Genomic DNA, 21,034 nt, shown 5'->3' with positions numbered 1-21,034 from the left:
GGACCAGGGAAGCCATTGGTAGGTTTGATCAATTAGTTAAGTTGTTGAATGCTGATGTGTAAAATGAGTTGATACCATGAGCTCATACAATTGATGTGTGGACAAGAGCTGCAAGAGCCCCCCAGTAAAATGATTTCTATATATATGTTTTTTAATCTCAAAACTAGCTATTCTGAGGATGTTGCATCAGCGTACTCATCTAAGGATGTCACGTTTTGGAGTTGTCGCCCAACATCACTCTCGAGAGATTCTCGCAGGTGGTTCGTGACATTTCCGGGCTGCGTTTTCACAAAGGCATTCCGCGGACCGGAGCGGGCGCCCTTGACTCGGCCCCACGGCTTGGGATGTCCGGATCCGTCTGGCCTGCGGGGCGGGGCCGGGGGCGGAGCCGGCCGCTGTCATCACCAGCGCCGCCCAACTGCCGGGCTTCTAGGTCCGGGGACTGCTCGGTTGGGCCCAGATCCACTGCGATCCTCCCCGCGGCTGCTTCTGCTGGGTGAGTGCTCCCCTCAGTGGGGCTGAGAGCTTTTAGAGGTCGGTACCAGGCGCAGGAAGGCACGGGCTCCGTGGTTTCTGCTGCTGGAAACCTGAATCATTTTGAAATATTCCTGTATTTGGCATTTACTGCCCTGGTAGCATAGTGGCTAAAGAGTTGAATTGCTAACTTCCACGTAAACAGTTCAAATCCGCCAGTTATTTTGTGGGAGAAAAACAAGGAAAAGAAAAGGCTCTCTACTTCCTTAGATTTTTAGAGACTCAAGGGGCAGTTCTACTCTGTCCTGTGGGGGATCACTGCCTTGGGATCCACTTGGTGGCAGTAGCTGACTCATAATTTGGGCACAGTTCTCAGGAATCTATTCTGACTTCGGATGTCTGGACTGCGGTGCCCCACCTCACCAATGAGGCTGAGCCCGAGATTTGCTTGGGAACAGGGTCTTCCTGGTCAGACCTGAGAGTTCTTCCTAAACCAGACAAAGGTCACAGTAGTTCAGACCAGCCATTTTCAAGGATTTTGTGGCAATCTATAACAAAACCAAGAAAATCTAGTTCCTTTTGTGTTTTATTTGCTTTAATTTTGGTGGCGATGTGCAGTGTGCACAATGAAGCGCCCAGTTTCTGCAGAGATAGTCCAGTGAACTTGATTACGTACTTCATGTTGTTACCGGTCTCCCTTTCTCAATCTACATGGGCACATCACAATTAATTTACACTCTCTGCCCCTTCAGGGTCTCATCTGTGCATTAGATTCACTTGCCAGACAATTCTTTCTATGTGTTCAGTGCCCAAGGCACACACATTCTTTGCACTAATTTACTTGTTTAGTTTAATGATGGCTCGTGGAATAGTTTCTGTTCAAGATTTAAAGTTTATTCCAGGGCAATAGACTATGGGGTTCCCCCAGTGTCAATAGCTCCAGTAAGTCTCACAAACATATAAATTTGAAGGTGTGCTCCGTGCTTTCCCTCTGATCACATCAGGACCCATACTTGATCACAATGTTCAGTAATGGTAGTTAGCTGGACACCATCTGTTTCTTCTGGTCTCGCAGCAGAGAGGAGGCGATTAAACCTGCAGTTCATTTCATCCTCCAAGCCTGGGTTTCCTTTTTCCTCTGAGGTGAATAGAGACCAGCTGCTGTATCTTGGACAGCCTCGTGCACGTTTTTAAGACACTAGAAGCCACTCGTGGAGCTAGGACGTAGAAAGGACGCCGAAAGCAATTTCAGGCTAATGGACTGAACAGACCCAGGAAGCCATGAAAACTAATCTGATGGACTGTTTAGTCATACTTAACTAATATCAACAGAGGCAGCCTTTTAAATCACTGCTTTCCAGAAAGTGATTTCCCCTGTTCTGCTCCTACCCATGGTAACCACTTGTAACCATTGCTCTCTATATAATTTTTGTCTCTATATAATGTTTGTTATTTTATAGGGGAACCCTGGTGGGACAGTGGGCTAAGCGGGCTGTTGGGCTCCTATCTGAAAGGTCAGCTGTTTGTACCCCCAAGCCGCTTAGCAGGAGAAAGATAAAGCAGTTGTTTCTTTAAAGCTTAGAACCTCAGAAACCCCATGCAGCCGTGCTGCTCTGTTCCACATTGTTGCTCGGTGCTGTCCGGTTGGTTCTGACTCACAGCAACTCAAACAACTAAGCAAACAACCTTATACACAACAGAGCAAACAATATTGCTCAGTCTGGCATTTTCTTATGTTCTCAATTGTTCTTATGTTTTAGCCCATTGTTGTAGCCACTGTGTCAGTCCATCTTTTGAGAGCCTTCCTCTTTTTTGCTGCCCCTCCACTTTCCAAGCATGATGTCCTTCTCCAAGGACTGGTCTCTCCTGATAACATGTCCAAAGTACATGAGATGAAGTCTTGCCATCCTCGCCTCTATGGGACATTCTGAATATACTTCTTCCAAGAGAGATCTAATCTATTGATTCCTTTGGCAGTTCATGATATTTTCAATATTCTTCACCAATACCATGGTTTGAATGCATTCATTCTTCCTTTTTTCATTCTTCCTTATTCATTGCCCAACTTTCACATGCATATGAGGCAATTGAAAGTCTAAGGCTTGCATCTGGCACACCTTAGTCCTCAAAGTTACATCCTTGCTTTTCAATACTGTAAAGATGTTTTGTGGAGTAGATTTACCCAGTGCAATGCATCTTTTAATCTCTTGACTTCTGCTTCCATGAACATTGATTGTGGATCCAAGCAAGATGAAATATTTAGCAACTTCAATCTTTTCTCCATCTCTCATGATGTTACCTACTGGTCCAGTTGTGAGGATTTTGGTCTTCTTTACAGAGTTGTAATCCACACTGAAGGCTGAAACCCTTGACCCCTTCATCAAGTGCCTCAAATCCTCCTCACTTTCAGCAAGCAAAATTGGGTCATCAGCATTATAAGACATAGTTCATAAGTTTTGCTTCAATTCTGATGTCAAATTCTTCTTCATATAAATCAGCTTCTCTTTGATTATTTGCTTAACATGCATATTGAATAAGTATGGCGAGAGGATATAACCCTGACACACATCTTTCCTGATATTGAGCATCATTCCCTTGTTCTGTTTGCACAACAAGTTTCTCAGGAGCACAATTAAGAGTTCCGGAATTTCCATTCTTCTCAAAGTTACCCATCATCTGTTGTGATCTACATGGTCAAATGCCTTAGCATGGTCAATGAAAGACAAGTAAACAACTTTCTAGTATTCTCTACTTTCAGCCAAGATCCATATGACATCAGTAATCATATCCTTTGTTCACGTCCTCTTCTGAATCCAGTGGAAACCTGTCAATGTATTACTGCAACCTTTGTTGGATGATCTTCAGTAAAATATCACTTGCATATGATATCAATACTGTTCTATAATTGTGCATTCTGTTGGACCACCTTTCTTTGAAATGTGTACAAATATGAATCTCTTCCAAGCAGTTGACCAAGTAGCAGTCTTCCAAATTTCTGGGTATATATTAGTGGGTGCTTCCTGTGCTTCATAAGCTTGTTGAAACATTTCAATTGGTATTCCATCAATTCCTGGAGCCTTGTTTTGGGCTAATGCTTTCAGTGCAGCTTGAACTTCTTCCTTCAGCATCATTTGTTCTTGCTCATATGATACCTCTAGTTGGTTGTTTTGTTTTTGCATAGAGAGTCTGTATATTCCTTATTTATTTATTTATTTATTTTTAACATTTTATTAGGGGCTCATACAACTGTAATCCCAACCCATACACACATCAATTGTGTAAAGCGCATTTGTACATCGTTTCTCAAAACATTTTCTCTCCATTTAAACCCCCGACATTAGGTCCTCGTTTTTCCCCTCCCTCCCCGCTCCCCCCTCCCGCATGAGCCCTTGATAGTTTATAAATGGGTATTTTGTCATATCTTGCCCTGTCCGACGTCTCCCTTCATCCACTTTTTGGTTGTCTGTCCCCCAGGGAGGAGGTCACACACAGTTCCATGTAATCGGTTCCCTCTTCCCTACCCATTCTCCCTTTACCCTCCCTGTTTTGCCACTCACACCACTGGTTCTATCTTTTGATGATGCCTATATCATTCTATATTTTGTCCACAGAATCTTTCATGATCACAATTTAATTAATGCTTGAAGTTTTTATTTAGTTTTTTCAGTTTAATATATTCTGAGCGTGTTCTTTTAGGTTTTTTGACTCTAGGTCTTTGTACATTTCATTATAATATTTTACTTTGTCTTCTCCAGCTGCCCTTTGAAATTTTCTGTGCAGCTCTTTGACCTCCTCATTTCTTCCATTTGCCTTAGTTGCTCTACCATCAAGAGCCAGTTTCTCATCTGACATCCACTTTGACCTTTTTTTCTTTCTTGCCTTTTCTTAAAAATTAAAAGATCATTTTATTGGGGGCTCTTATATGACTTATAGCAATCCACACATCAATTGTATCAAGCATATTTGCACATATGTTGCCATCATTATTTTCTAAACATTTACTTTCTATTGAGCCCTTAGTATCAGTCCCTTTTCCCTGCCCCCACTCTCGTGACCCTTTGATAAATTATAAATGATTATTATTTTCATATCATACACCGACAGCTGTCTCCTTTCCCCCATGGCATCTGTTGTTCATCCCCCTGCGGGGGGTGGGGGTATCCATCATTGCTATCAGCCCCCTGAAAATTGAGAGGTAGACCCAATATGTTTGGGAGCCTATGATGTAGACCAGGGGTGTCAAACTGGCGGCCTGCTGGGACCACATGTGGGCCCTGAGGTAATTTTTTGTGGCCCACAATGCTCTGAAATAACATGAAAATAGAAAAAAATTGTTATGAAGAAAATAGCGCTTAGGGGAGGTCGAGGCAATACCGTACACACAATTCCCTCATTACATTTTATTTCACAGCATCGTGGGCCACAACTTGGGGGCTGCATGCGGCCTGCAGGTTGCCAGTTTGACACCCCTGATGCAGACTAATAAACACGTGGCTCTTTCTCCTACGAAGTTGAGTAAGTGCGTTGAACAGAGGAGGAAAACGGCCGACTTAGAGAAAGGAGAGCGAGGGTGAAGGAATGGCCCTGGCAGAGAGTCTGGAGACCTGGGTGCAAGTCTTTTCTATGCCATTTTGGGGCTCAGTTTCTTATTCCGTACAACTAGAGGAATTGGACTAGACAGGGTCCCCCCGGTTTGAATGCCTCATGTGGCCAGGACCATGATGTTGACATGTAAGCTGGCCTGAAGAGAAACAGAACGGTGATAACTGGTGGCCTAATGAGAGTACTTGGTCTAAATTAAGGTGGCTGTGGGCCTATACTTTGAGGTTTCCAGGGGAAGATACTCCCCAAGTTTGGAGTGACACTAGTCCTGTTTTACAGGTAAACAGCCCCCACAATTTCTGTCTAAGATGCCCACGTAGCTTTCTGGGAGGCTAGCATAAAATTCGGGCCTCTGCCCTAGGAGCGCAGCTTGGTTGGATCCCTGCCGCCTCTCTGACTGCATCTCCCACCACTGAACTCTTGCTTTGTACACAAGTCTAGTCATGCACTTGTTTTCCTTCGACCTGGGCCTCTGTTTCCCCAGGCCTTTGCATGGTCAGCGCCATGCTCAGGGACACCTTGGCTCAGCCTGGTTTACCAGCCACCAGAGCCCTGCCATCTTATCCACTGACATGCTGATTTCTTTGCAATGTTGACCGCTCTCTCTGATTCTGTGGGTGATTTCTTTGCCTTTTGGTTTATTGTTTCGCCTACACAACACCAATGGCATGAAGCACCACTCTTGTCTGTCTTGGTCACCACAGTGTCTTCAGCTCCTGGAGAAGTACTGGAGAAAGCTGCCACTCAGTAGGTCGTTTTCTGGCCAGAGAAGTGTCTTGAGTCCTCTCATTCTGGTCATAGAATCAGCTTCAGTCACGGACACGAAATAAGGGTCCTGGTCTCTCATGTAAAAGAAGTCTGGAACTTGGAAATCCAGAATGCTCTTCCCGATTATAGAAAGCAGTAATAATCCAGGTGTCCCGTCATCCTTAGACCACGACCTCTTTCCCAGGACAAGCAGTCTATCAGAGCCATGGTCACTGTTTCATAGTTCAAAGAAGCAGGTGAGTGGCAGGGCGGGAATCCTATACCTCCCAGCTGAGTCAGCCTCTGTAAGAGGCCCCACAATGTGATTTCTGTGTACAACTCATCCGTACCCTCAGCTCAAGGGAGACTGGGGCCAAATCCCTCTGACTTGCAAGTTTCTGCTGTGCCATGGCTCTGGGAAACCATGTCAAGCATTTTCGGGTATCCTCAGTGGGAACCAGGTCTAAACCAGCTCCCTCATTTTCAGGTGAGGAAAAAGACCCAAACAGAACTGGGATAACTGGAGGCCTAGTAACATCACCTCTGCTCCGTTAACCTGACTGAGGTGTCTGGACTCCGCACTGTCCTGTGGCTGGTTACCCAAGGGAAGAACTTGGGGCGTGGGAAGAGAGACCGGGCATTGAGTCTCCTTACCCAGGGCCTTTCTCAGCAGCTTCGTTCACAGAAGTGTCTGAATTCTTTTCAACTGAAAAGTTTGGATTGGACCCTGCCTTGAGTATTTCTCAGCAGCCTACATTTCCAGAGGCTTCTCTCTTGAGTAGCCTTCTTCTGACATGTTTGCATGATATTGAAGAAGTGGCAGTGTGGCCTGGAGCCAGCACCTCTGACCTGGGTCTCAACCTCTGCCTGTGTTTGTTTCGCTCACAGACTGTTGGTCCTGCCAAGAGAGTGACTTCCTTCGAAAGCTAAGGGCCACCGTACCTTGCCGGCCTTGCTGCTCCGAAACAGCAGCAGACCCTCTTTTCAGTCCTCAGAAAAAAGGAATCCATCTTTCCAGAGGATGGCAGGTAACCATTAGCTATGGTGGAGTTAAACTTGTTACAATTGATAAGATAGTGAATGCATTGCGAATTATAAAAACTCCAAATTAACACTGAAATCTTGGGTACGACATGGATCACTATCTGGAATCCCCTTATTTTGTATTTTTGTTTTGTTTTGTTTTATTCTTCACCCCAACCCCATTTGAATATACATTCCTTGAAAGTGAGCACCAGGCCTGCTTCACCCTGGAATAATCCCCGGGTCATAGTAGGTGCTCAGTTGAATGAATGAGCCCCAGCGACGATCACAGTAAACTACATTGAGGTTATTCTACCCTACTTTTATTTCTGTTCATGATAAGCATGCACATATACACACACAATGCGGCAACTTCTTTTTTTCCTCTCAGCAGTTGAACATGGAAATCCTTTCTGTTGCAAAGCCTGCACAACTCCAACTTGTTCCACACACTAGAGTGTAGATTAGGGTTGACAGCTTAAGTGGGACAATTCTTTGTTGTGGCTGGTGTCCTGTGTATTGTTGGGTGTTGAGTAGCACATCTCCTGGATGGCAAATTTGCCCCCAGTTGAGAAGTGTTGGTATTGATATTTCATTTTTATCTGTTCTCTTGTTAAACACTCTGTAGACTTCCTTAGTAGCAAATGAATCCAAAGAGTTAAAGTAAAAATGTTCATCATTAACCTAAGCTATCAAAGTCAACCTTTATACTCACTTGAATGCCCTGAAGCTGTTTACTTCAAACATTTTTAAACCAAGATGTTAATAATGTAGCGTTAGAGACTGCCCAGGCAAATTTAAGCTGCCCTTTTGGAAGAAGTACAGCCAGAATATTCCGTAGAAGCAAACATGGTAAGACTTCGTCTTATGTACATTGGACATGTTATCAGGAGAGACTGGTCCCAGAAAAGGACACCATGCTTGGTAAGAGAGAAGGACAAGCAAACAGAGGAAGACCCTCCACAAGGTGAATGGACCCCAGTGGTTGCAACAGGGGGCTCAAGCGTAGGATCCGTTTTGAGGATGACACAGGACTGGGTGGTGTTTTGTTCTGTGGAACACAGGACAGCTGTGAGTTGGCGCTGACTCAATGGCACCTAACAACAGCAGGTGAAATGCATACATGATAGCATGGGACCTTCTGAAAGGGGGAAACTCTAGTGCAGGGGCTAATAATGTGAACAATGCAGCCATGCCCGTAAGACCGGAATCTTCTCTGAGCCTTTATCAGGAGGCAACCATCAAAACCTTTGCGGTAGGGGAAATAGCTCTGATGGCAAACATTGACCTTGACTCCTGTCCAAATATCTTTTGGATAAGCTTATAATATTAGCTCAAAAGTACAAGTCAAGATTGCTAATCTTTGATTTAACATGTTATGGTAGTGCATGAGAAATAGAATTGGACCTTTCTTGCTTTCACTGATAAAAGTTAGTCCACAACGGGCTCAAAGTCATTTTTCTCCCGTTACTTCTCTTTCGACCCTTAGCAGAATCAGATCACACAGTGTATCCTGAGCCACAGAGACTCTCAGATACAGGAGTCGTTGTTTAAACTTGCTGTGTGATCGCTCACGGCTGCAATGGAAACCACGGTGGAGAATAGAAACTGCTCAGTGGTGTTCCCCTTCGAGTCGCAGCTCCTCCTCCAGATTCGCCCCGTGGTCTCACTCTCCGTGCTCCCGAGTCCACACAGCGCTCCTCTCCGTGCTGCTTTCTGCATTCTCAGGAACTCCAGCTCGACCACTACTCACCTAGCTGCCTTGTCCCAAGTCTGCTTGCTCGGGTGTTTCAGCCCAGACTGCACCCTGGTTGCTATTCTCTGTCAGGGCTGCCTGCCTGGCTGTTCATGTGCTGTGGCCTGCGTTGTGCCCAGTGTCAGGTGACTGCAGGTGTTTCTGGGGCTCTTCTCTGCTGCACTGGTAAGGCTAAGGGTGGAGGCTCTCCAGAAGTTCTGCTATTGCTTTGGAGCCACCAGCTTGCCAGGAAAGTTTTCCACCCACGATGGCTGGTTCCTGGTGGGTGGTTTAGTTGATGGTGCTCCCTGCTGAGGCTGATGGATGGGTCCAAGGCTTCCCTCCTCTGTGCTCCCAGGAAGGAAGGTGCAAGCTCCTCCACCCATTCACACTGGAAATCATCCGCATCTCCAGATCTGAAGCCATTGTATGTTAGCATAGCTGTAGTCTATCCTGGTGCTGTAGTGGTTAAGTATTGGGCTGCTAACTGCAAGGTCAGCAGTTAGAGACTACCAGCTGCTCCATGGAAGAAAGATGAGGCTTTCTATTCCCATTCCCATTCTGTCCCAAAGAAGGACAATCTCAGAAACGCACAGGGTGGTTCTAGTCTGTCCTAAAGGACCGCTGAGCATTGAAACCAATGGCAGAGTTTGGTTTTGAGTTTTGGTCATCGGTCCAGATAGAAGAGTGTGGTGACGTCCCATGTCTTTCACCTCTTCTATACTCAGATATGTTCCTGGAGCCTGAGGCCAAGCAGACCCTCTGCCTGCACCTGGGAAATGTGCTCGTAGTGGCAGTCTGCTGCGTTCTCTTCCAGCTTTCCCAGGGGCTTGGGTCCAGACTTTGTGACCCTTTCTTCTTTTAGCATGTCTATCTAGATTTTCTTCTAGGATTGCCAGCTCATTTCTCTGGCCCTTGGTCTTGGTGTTCATAAATTCTAATTCATGATGTTTCCTTATTACTGTGCTTGCCCGTGGCATGGGGGCTCCAACCCATGGTGCTGTCCCCTCTGTGTGTTTGCTCCGGCACGCCTCTCCCGATTCTGGACATTCCTACAGTACAGTCTGCACCACTCCCCCTGGTTCCTGAGCTTCCACGACTCAAGTCTATGTTGCACCCAGGTGCTTTTCTCTCCCAGGCCTTGTCCACCTTGTAACTTCATCCGGAGCAAAGCTGATTATTCAGTCTGTGGCCCCTGTGCTGCTCCTATCTTGGTCTCTCTGCTTGGAAGTGCTGGGCTGGTAGGTCAGGTGGGATGTCCTCGAACCTTATTTGGCTTCTGTCTGCCTCTATTGCTTATATTTCTTAGTACGGTGTTCATGTTAGTTCTTCAGCCCTTCATCTGGTATTCATGGTCCCTAGACCATTGCTTTCATCCATTTTTAATGTGTTTTCTTCTAGCCTTCTTGTGGAGGACCGTGGGGATGTAAGTATGGCCTCTGTCTTAAGGATGTAACTGCTTGTTCTTTAGTAGACATACTTTGACCAATCTTATTTTTGTGTATTAGAAAACTCGAGTCATGATGAGGTAGGATAGAACTAGATTTTTTAAATTCTCATTATTTAAAAATTGTTACCCATTCATAAGATAGGTATTTCTAAGCTTCAGCTTCCGATGGATCAAAACATTGGATTTTCGTCTTACTTATCATTGAATTTCAACAGAGGAATTGCTCTTATTGAGAAACATTTTCTTCTCTCAATTTAGGAAAGAAGGTGTTGATCGTCTATGCACACCAAGAGCCCAGGTCTTTCAATGGATCCCTGAAGAAAGTGGCGGAGGAGGAGCTCAGCAGGCAGGGCTGCTCGGTCACTGTGTCTGATTTATATGCCATGAACTTTGAGCCCAGGGCCACAAGGAAAGATATCGATGGTGAGTCACGGGATACTCAATCTTTCATTTTCCTCTTTAAAAAACAAACATGCTTTGAAGAAAGCACATAATTGGATGTGACTTTTCCCTACCCCCATCCCTTTGCCCTGCTTTCCTGGCCCCGTGCTGACCAGTGGTGATACTTCTGTCTCACTCCTCCCGAGACAGTCCCTGCTACACATGCAGTCATGAGTGCATGCTCCCTTCTGCAGTTCACATACAGCTGGTTCTATTTTACACATTACTTTCACACTGCCTTCTTTTTCACTGTTGCAAAGCACACCAATTCCTCACTTATCTATTGTCTTGTTGTCTGACATTTCACATTTATTACAATAGTGAAAAATCTACTACTCAATTATTTTGCATATTAGCAACCTGTGTGCCGTAGTAACAAATGCCCAGGTGCAAGGTGAGAATAACACCGGCTGTCGTTAAGATTATATGTCAACACGGCTGGGCCTCGATTCTTAGTCATTTGGCTGTTATCTAATCATGTAATTTGGCAATTATGTAATAATGTAGTCATCATCCATTTTGTGAGCTGCTGTGGTTATCTTCCTTTTTTGCATAATGCCAATTTTGGCACAACACCTGGTATTTGGAGCCAAACCATCTTGGTAAGTGAGGAGTGGCTATACTCCATTGCATGGAGAGAAACACTTACATAGCTTCTACTAAAGGCTATTTTAGGTTGTTTTTGATATTTTGGTGCAATGATTAATCATGGCTATATGCCTTTACTTCTTACGCAAGTATATCTAGAAATAGAATTACTAGTTAAAGAGAATGTGCATTTTCTTCTCTTTTTTTTTTTTGGTATCAAAATGCTTTCCATAAATTTTATACCAGTTTACACTTCTACCAGCAAGTTAAAAAGTGCCTCTTTCCTCACACTGTCAATAACAGTGTTAAGAAGGTTTTCTGCAACTGCTGGTCTGACAAACTGAAAAGAAAGAAAGAAAAAAGGCCTCTTTGTGCAGTTATAGTTTGCTCTTCTCTCATTATAAGTGAGGTTTAGTGTCTTTATATATATTTAATAATTACTCATATTTTCTTTCCTATCATTGATCTGTTCCTATCCTTTTGCTCATTTTTGTAGCACCTTGTTGGCTTTTTTTTTTCATTGATTTTTAAAAGCTCTTTATATATGAGTGGGTTTCATAAGTTGGTAGGAATATTCTATTATCTATGAATTCAATTTTCCACAAACTTAAAGCTTCCCTCATATTAAAAAATTGACATATGGTGTGAGAATTGTAAATACTTTTCCCCCAAATTTTCTTTTACATTTAGTTTACTTTTGATGTCTTGCGGCTTTTTTTTAATGCAGTAGTTTATTTAGTTGGTTTTATCAGTATTTTTATTTGATGATCTGGCTTTTATGTCATAAAACATACTCTGTGATTATAAAAAACATTTATGGTGTCTTCTGCTATGTGACAGGTTTTACTTTTTTGCATGTACATATTTTTTCTACTTCAAATTTATTTTGGCGCATAGAGTGAGGTATGGATCCAATTTATTTTCAAATACCTATTTAATTGCCTCATCACCATGTATAGAATAATCCAGCTATATGTATCGTATGTAACCAGCAACCTTCACTAAATCCTAAATTCCTACACACACTTGTTCCTATTATGTTTTGTCTATCTAGTTATGAACCAGTATCCCAGGTTTCAATTAGTTTGGCCTGTCATTTGATAATTATAGAGCCAGGTCATCATAAAACTGTTTGTGTCTCGGTTATCTGGTATCGCTGTAACAGAAGTACCACACGTGAACGGTTTAACAAATAGAACTTTATTCTCTCACATTTCAGAAGGCTAGAAATACAGATCCAGGGCACATACTCTAGTGTTGAAAAGTGAGGATGTCAGTTTGAGGACTAAGGTGCACTTGACCCAAACCATGGCATTGTCATCCATTTGGGATGCGTGTGAAAGTTGGACATTGGATAAGGAGGACCACAGAATCGATGCGTGTGCGTTTTGGTGCTAGTAAAGACTATTGGAGGGACAATGGACTGACAGAAGCGCGAACAAATCTCTCTTGGGAGCATTATCGCCAGAATGTGCCTTAAAGGCAAGGAAGGCAAGACTGTCTCACAGACTTTGCACGTGGCATCCGGAGAGACCAATCCCTGGAGCGGGGCATCATACTTGGTAAGGTAGAGGGGCACCGCAAAAGGGGAAGACCACCAAAGAAATGGATTGGCATATGGGCTCCAACATAACCACAGTTGTGAGGACGGCACAGGATTGAGCAACGCTTCCTTCTGGTGTACATAAGATCTCTCTGAATTAGAACTGACTCAACCTCGCTGGATGGGTTTTGTGGACCATGTTGTTCTATCTGCGTGTCCTGGCCAACAATGACATCCAGTGATAATCTGGAAGCCTAAGTTAATGCGAAACAACTGTATGTGACTCCCCCAACACGCGAATTCCAAAATAAAAGTGATATTAACATCTGTGCACTGCATGCTGTGAGCCTCCTCCCTCGAATCATTTTCTAATAACATTTTCTAACGTGGAGTCTGTGAACTGACTCGCCAGCTCCAGGGCCCGAATCCTTATGAGACAACAACAGTGAAAGGCTTCTTTGGTGATCTGGAGAGCCGAATGTCATGGATTTAATTTTGTCCGTCCATTGAGTTGTTCTAACTCATCGTGACCCTGCGTACAACTGAGTGAAAAACTGCCCGGTCGGGTGCCATCCTCAGACTGTCAGGTTTGAGCTCCTTGCTGCGGTCAGTGTCTCAGTCTCTCTTATTGAGCGCCTGCGCCTTTTTCACTGGTCTTGACGAAGCATGATGTCCTTTTCCAGGGACTGGGCGATCTCTTCTGACAACACGTCCAAAGATGTGAGACGTTCTAAAGAACACTCTGGCTCTACTTCTTTCAAAACAGATGTGTTTGTTCTACTGGTAGTCCCTGTACTTTCAACATTTTGTGCCAACGCTATTCAAATGCGCCTATTCTTCCTTCGCCTCATGTATCGCCCAGCTTTCGTAAGCATACGAGGCGATGGAAGCGAACTTTTTAGAATGGTTCTCATAGTTAGCTGGAGGTTCTTCCGGGAAACATCTTATTTGCCTCCGAGTAATGCAAAACCTTATACAAACCCCAAAGAGACGGAAGTAGGAGTCAGGGGAACATGGCATAATCAGGCTAACTACAGAAGTCAGTTAGGTTACCGTGTTTTCACTTCAGGTCACCCAGTGACTCTTGGAATCCTCCCCTCCCCTGGCCTTCTTACCCGGGTCTAGGTCAATATGGTAGAAGGATTCTGTCCTTCAGATTAACTGCCACAGAGGCAGACCCCACCCTCTGCTGGTTCGCACTACCCCCTAGAATGGCTCACAAAATTCGTGGAGACGATTACCTAATTTTACAGTGACCGACTTATCATCGTCAGAAAGGAGGGTTCCAGTGCAGAGACCAAGCAGGTGAGCATTGGGAGGTCTTGCAGGAGACTTCTTTTGTCCCTAGGTTCACGCCACTCCTCCCACTCGATGGATGCTCTCACCAGTCTAGGAAGCCAAACTGCTTCTATGTTCAGGGCCTCTGATAACAATGTTTGTGCATTATTCTGGCCTCACTGTACAGTAATAATTAAGTGCTTCATTGCATATGCATTATACATTGAACACATGAATACAATTGATTGAATCATGTTTCCTTCTCTTCCTAGAAATTGTTTGCCAGGTGTGGTCCTTAGGGCTCCCATTATATTTGCATATGCCTGGCACTTTCAGGCACCTTGATTGCTGAAAAATGCCAAGGGCTACCCTCAACAGCCAGACACTATGGCCAAATTCAGTGTTTTCCCTATAGCGCCCTCCCACCCCCCAGATTATTTTGAAAATGTTGTGCATATTTGAGATCTTACATAATTCTTCTTAGCTGGTTGTTGTTTCTGTACGTGATGATGATTAATTTCTCCCTCTCTATCTCTGTGTATGTTTATCCAGCCACTTAACTAATGTCTTTACTATTTGTAATGGTTTTCAGCTGATTCTCTGTCTTTCCAGACACACTCAAATCACTTACAAACAATTCAATGCAATCTTTCTACTATGTAACACCTCTCGTTTTGTTCCATTGTCCAACTGTGTTGACTGTAGCCCCAGACATAATATTTGGTATTCATGGGGATTGCCCAAACCTTTTATTGTCACAATGACAATGCTCACCATTGCTTTTTAATAATTCAATCATTTTCTCTTAAAATACAGCGAAGACTTGGAAGTTGAAGAATTCTAAGACCCATTCATTTTCAAGTGAATAAAGTAACATCAGCACATTGTAAGAATTATTTGAAAATGTAAATGAGCATAGGCTAAATAGTAAAACCTTTTTATCTACACACCAGAACCAAAGAAGTTTGGCTTTTGAGTGTGCAGTATTTTATATATTATTCCACACATTAGCAAAATTACACATTTATGAGGCATTTGGAAACACTACTAGATACAGATGTAAATGGATGCCCCAGCTTAGTAGGCCTACTTGATTCTCTTAGCTATATGTGTGTGTGTGTCTCTTAAACAGAACTCCTTAGTCTATTGAATGATAACACAGCTTTGGGGTTGAAGCATGCCTTCCCAAAGCACGTGTTGTAAATCCTTACCTCTATGCTTGTGGCTATAATCCTACTTGGAAATTGGTTGTCTTGAGATATTAGCATATGTATAGGATTAGAATAGCGTGTGTCCTGAGCCGATGTCTTTTGAGATATGAAGAGATTAAATAAGCAAACAGAGGAGAGAGATGGGGTTAAATAGGTGCCAAGATGCGTGGAGATCTCCAAGAGACCAAGATGAGCCCTAAAGGGACAAGGCTCTTCTTCCAGGGCTGACAGAAAAAGCCTTCCTTAGAACTAGCACCTTGCACTCAGACTCCTAGTCTATAAATTATGAGAAAATAAATTTACTTTTGCTATAGGAGGCAGTAGAGTTAGCCTGCTGTTAATCAATACCAGAAATGTAGCATGTAGCATGTTCGGGATCTGTATTGCTGAAAACTGAAATATACTGGTCGCCCTTGCCTCCCCTGTTTTCAGTAAAATTCCTTTTAATCTCAGTCAGCAGGTCTGGGTAATTAAGACCACCTGTGCAAGCAAGGCCACCGTGATAAGCACGGAAGCCTGAGACGTTAGGGAACAAAACAACCCCAAGGATGTCGCTCTGTCCCCTGTGAACAGTGCCTCCTCGGTCCCCTTACTGAGCATTGTTCATGGTAACAAACCTGGAGCTACATGGTTTAGAGTATAGAATTGCTGCTTTTAATGGAATTTCTGAAGCAGTCTGGGAGGTGAAAACCCTACTGTTTGCTTCTATCAAGCATTTGCAGACATAAACAGAATTTCTCGAATCATGCTGGTCTCTGTCTTTGGCTACAGTGTCAGGTGTCCCAGACATTAGCCACCAGCACCATTTTTGTTAAAACCATCCACTTGTGGTGTTTCTGTTTCAGCAGTACTCGATAATTAAGACACACAGCATCCTATGTGTGTATTTCCCAATTACTTATTTACCAATTCCTATGTTGATGTATATTTCTGTTGTTTCTAACTTTTAATTTCAAACCCAGTGTCAATCTGTCTTCCATGACTTTTGGATTTCCTGCCTTGCTGAGGAAGGCCTCTCAGATGCGCATATAAACATCCTCTGAAATTCCCTGTAATACTTAGATACCTTTGCTTTGAAACTTTCTTCTCTCATCTATCTAGGATATATAGTATATTTTAGTCACACTGTTCCTTTTTGTTTGTTGCTCCCATTATGTATGTTAAAAAAATGAACCAATTGTTGTAAAATTAAAAGTTGCTTAATTAGCTTCAAAGAGTCACAAATTGGGAAGCTCTAAAATGAAAGTTCCACATGATGATCCAAAGCAGGAGCATAAGCAAACATCTTTTTCATGCAGCTAGGCAGAATTTTGTACAGAGGTCGGAAGAGGACTGTGTACATTCAGTAGATTGACATTCAGCATGCTCTTGTAAGACTCATTGAAGAAGAACTTCTATTGGTTGGCTATTCAGCCTGAGTCGCAGTTTCCTCTGTTCCAGACCTGGTGCCGTCTATTTCTGCCAATGTTCTGGCGAACCCCCTTACACACAGTCACAATTGGTCATAATAGACAATGGCAGTGAGTAAAAGACTAAGTGTATTCCTAAATAAAACATCTGCAGTCATCTACTGATTGCACAGGCATGTTTAAAAACATTTGCTAGAATAAACCCATGCCTGTGTGAACGGGAATCCTAGTGACACTGCTTTGTGAGTTATCTTCCTTATTCATAGAAGTAGTTACAGCATTTTCAGCTTGGTAAGGACCGTGGCTGTTGGTGCTGGGAGGTGGTGTTGAGTAGGTTCCAACTCAGCGGCCTGAGCACAAGAAATGCTACATACTGCCCTGTCCGGCGCCATCTTCACACGTGCTATGTTCGAGTCCATTCTGACAGCCGTTGGGTCACACTGCGGAGTTGCAGGCCTTCCTCTTTTTCGCTGACCTTTTCAATCATGATGTCCTTTCCTAGAAGGGCTGGTCTCTCCTGATAACATACCCAAAGTGTATGAGATAAGCTCTCTCCATCTCGCTGCTGAGGAACATTCTGGCTGGACTTTCAAGACAGTGTTATGTGTTCTTCTGGTAGCCCACTGTGCTTTGCATCTTCTTTGCCAATATCATGATTCAACTGCAACAGTTCCTCTTTGGTCTTCCTTGCTCATGGTCCAGGTTTCATTGCATATGAAGCAATTGAACGCACCAGGCCTTGGGTTAGGCACATCTTAGTCCTCAAAGTGCTCTTTGTTGCTCTTCAATATGTTAAAGAGGTCCTGAACAGCAAACTTGCCCAAATGCAATACTTTGTTGGACTTTTGGACCGCTGTTTCCATGAGTGTTGACTGCAGACCCAAGTGAAAGGAATCATTGACAATGCTATTTTATCTTTGTTTATCATGATGTTGTGAAGGGTTTTCTTTTCTTTATATTGAGTTGCAATCCATGTTGAAGGCTGCAGTCTTTAGTCATCAGCTAGTGCTTTAAGTCCTCCTTGCTCTCAGCAAACAAGGTTGTGCATCTGACTATCGTAGGCTGTTAATAAGCTTTCCTCCAATTCTGATGCTGTGTTTTTCTTCATATATAGCCCAGCTTTTTGGATTATTTGTTCAGCATAAATATTGAATAAGGATAGGGAAAGAGTACAACCCTGACACACAACTTTCTTGAGTTTAACTATGCAGTATTCCCAGGTTCCACATGAGAACAATGAAGTGTTCTGGAATTCCCATTTTTCTCATTGTGATCCATAGTTGTTTTTTTAACCACACAGTTGAATGCCTTTGCATAGTCAATAAAACACAAGTAAGCATCTGGATATTCTGTGCTTTCGGCCAAGATCCATCCAACATCAGCAATGATATTCTTCTTTCACATCTTTTTAAGAATCCAGCTTGAATTTTTGGCAGCTCCCTGTTGGTATACTACTATAACCATTTTAAAATTGCCTTCAGCAAAATTTTACTTGAATGTTGATATTAAAGATACTGTGAGATCATTTCTACATTTGTTTGGGACCCCTTTCTTTGGAATCAGCACAGACCTGACTCTCTTCCATCAGGTCTTTCCGATTTCTTGGCATAGTGCTTCCAGAGCCTCATCAGCTTGTTCTAACATTTCACTTGGCTTTCCGTCCATTCCTGGAGCCTTATTTTCCCCCATTACCTTCATTGCAGCTTGGACTTCTTCCTTCAATAGCATGGGTTCTTACAATGGTTGAACATTGACCATTACCAATTGAGTCTTTGAGTCCATGACAAGTCATAGTGATCCTCTATAGCAGCGGTTCTCAACCGGTGGGTTGTAAGCCCTTTGGGAGTTGAACAACACTTTCACAGGGGTCACCCGATTCATAATAGTAGCAAAATTACAGTTATGAAGTAGCAACAAAAATAATTTTATGGTTGGGGGGTCACCACAACATGAGGAACTTAAAGGGTCATGGCAGTAGGAAGGTTGAGAACCACTGCTCTATGGCTTTTCAAGACTGTAAATCATTACAGGAACAGAAGTTAGTCTGGGTAGGCTAGAGAAACAAATCCATGGATACTCATATGTGTATAAGAAAGAGGTTTATATACATGAGCAATTTAATATTGAGAAAACATTCCAGGCCATTCCAGATCAAGTCCATAAGTCCAATATTAACCCATATGTCCGATACCAATCTATGAGGTCCCCTTCACACTCACGAAACACATGCAATGGTGCTGAGTGCAGGAAGATCACAGGCCAATGGCTGGGAAGTCTTGTGGATCCAGTGGCGTTGTAAGCATCTCAGCATTGGCAGGGTTTCTCCAGCTCCCAGGGCTGCATCAGGGTAGGTCCTTGTGTCTTCTCCTCAGGGATGTCTTGCAGGGAGTGAGCCTTGTGAGTAGAGAGTCTCCATGAGAGTGAACAGAGAGTGTCTCCCACCTCCAAGGAGGAAATACAGGAGTTCCCAGAATCCTCAGGTGAAGGCCATGCTCACACAGAGGCCTCATTGGCTGTATCTGGAATGACAGGCTAGACTCCGCCCCTATGCTCTTAATCCTCAAATTGACACCCAATTATATAACCACCACTCATCTTTCTCCTGTGGAGCAACTGGTGGGTTTGAACTGCTGTCTTCGCAGCTAGCAGTTCAATACCACCAAAGTCTATAACCATTGAAAATACTCACTGCCATTGAGTCCATTCTGATTCATGGCAGCTCTACATGACCAATAGAAGTCCTTAAATAAGATGCATTAGTTAATAAGGCAAGATATGGATTATGTAAAGGAACATATTTCAGATTAGCCCTAAGAATTAATAGCTCTTTAGTCAAACAAGGCAACGTTGGCTTTGTCATCAATCAAGGTAAGAGAATAGCAATATCAAGTATTCTTTTACTGTACAGATGAATGTGTGGAGGGAATAAAATAAGAATTTGATAATAAGTGAGTCAGCAAACAGAAATACTGATGAAAGGCAAAATTTAATAAATGATCCTACTCCATGTGGGATGAACAAATTTAAATCACCTCCCATAACAATGCCAGTGGTGGTTTCAAACCGTTTTGACAGTAACTCTTACCGCTCTCAAACAAAGTGAATAGTCTCTCGCTACAGAATCTAATTGGGGACAGTATTATCCAATAGATTTTTTTTCAATGTCTGTGTTATTATGTAAGGACTTTGAAGGCATTTCTGTTTGTTCCATGGACTAGTAGAAGATTTGTCATAGCTAGGTAAGTTTAAAGCTAGGAAATGGTTAGAGTCCTCTAGGTTCACGAAGTACTCTCTCTGTTCAGGAGCCTATCACAGGATGCTCTGGGCTCTGAGTTTTAAGAAAAACATAGAGTAGTTGAGCAATGAAATAAAATGTGGAAACCAGTTGGTGCAGTACCTGCAAAGACCTCAGCAACCCTGTGCTGGGTTTTCAGTTTTTTGTTTTTGTATTTGGCAAGGGATGTCTACAAACTGTTCGAAGTCTTTGTGGGTTCAATTAGATCCCCTATGAAGTTGGAATGTTACCTAATTGAAGTTTGCTTTTAGGAGTTTTTGTGGTGTAGTGGGGCTAGACGTTGGGCTACTAACTGCAAGGTCAACTCCTGTAGTCACTCCTTAGGAGAAAGATGAGGTTGTTTGCTCTCATCAAGAGTTACAGCCTCAGAAACCAAAAGGGGGCTGTTCTATCCTGTCCTGTAGGATCACTATGAGTCAGAATCAACTCAATGGCCTTAAGTGGGTTAGACACCCTGTGTCTTCTAGCAGTCAAGCAATTAAGCAAATACATAGAGTCTTCTTCTTGGCCTGAGGGATTCTTGGGAGAATGCAGTAAATCATACTGAATAAAAAAGAAAATTACTTAGAAACAGTAGGTCCTGTAAGTCAGCTTTTAAGACATGGCAGAAGTAGCTGGAAGATTCAGCAAAGCAATGAAGCCTTTGATGGTCTAGGTATATTGATGTCAGTCCCAAGTAAAGGTAAATAAGGCTCGACTCTCTGGGTGTCCCAGGATACGACAGAAAGCACAGAATAGGTTGACTACAGTAAAGACCCTAGTTAAGGGGGGTATTTAAGACAATAAAAGATGAGGATTTGAAACTATTGGCGATTGGAGAATTATCTGATGATTGGTGACCATAAGGTCTTGAACAAATCTCCAACTTTTGAAAATTAAGCTTGTTAACTGGAAAAATTGGGACATTACATGAGGTAGTGCAAGGTATCACTAGCCCTTCCTAATGAAGTTTTCAACTACCGGGGCTCACTCTTGAATTGTTTCCTGACATAGAGAATCTTAAGAAATCCTGAAAAGTGATTTTGTAGGGTTAATTTGAATTTTTATTTTTTCCAAATGTGCATTATATATTCTTCCTAAGTCTATGGAAGAAGCACATAAGGTTGGGGATACAGAGAATACTAATGTGTTTTCTTTTTCTAAAATAGAAGCATGACTTTACCTGTGGTCAAAGCTGTTAAGTCTCATAAGATGTCTATTTGGGAGGTCTCCAGAAATTGCATTTCATCCTTTTAATC

At 43.0% G+C, this 21,034-nt stretch overlaps 1 protein-coding gene across 1 annotated transcript in view; it reads left to right on the top strand.

Moving 5' to 3' along the window:
• The first annotated feature begins 417 nt into the window (after positions 1–417).
• Positions 418–21,034, top strand: part of LOC101660020 (ribosyldihydronicotinamide dehydrogenase [quinone]-like) — a 32,577-nt gene continuing 11,960 nt past the window's right edge. The window contains exons 1-3 of the mRNA XM_045298044.1: positions 418–496; positions 6,712–6,851; positions 10,290–10,454. Coding sequence (XP_045153979.1) covers positions 6,845–6,851; positions 10,290–10,454 — 172 coding nt within the window. The 5' untranslated portion in view covers positions 418–496; positions 6,712–6,844. The remainder of the gene's footprint in view (positions 497–6,711; positions 6,852–10,289; positions 10,455–21,034) is intronic.

The sequence above is a fragment of the Echinops telfairi genome, unplaced genomic scaffold, assembly GCF_000313985.2.
Source record: "Echinops telfairi isolate 266 unplaced genomic scaffold, ASM31398v2 ScPeMD7_7424;HRSCAF=8462, whole genome shotgun sequence".
NCBI classification, from domain to species: Eukaryota; Metazoa; Chordata; class Mammalia; order Afrosoricida; family Tenrecidae; genus Echinops; species Echinops telfairi.
This window is presented reverse-complemented; position numbering and strand designations above follow the sequence as displayed.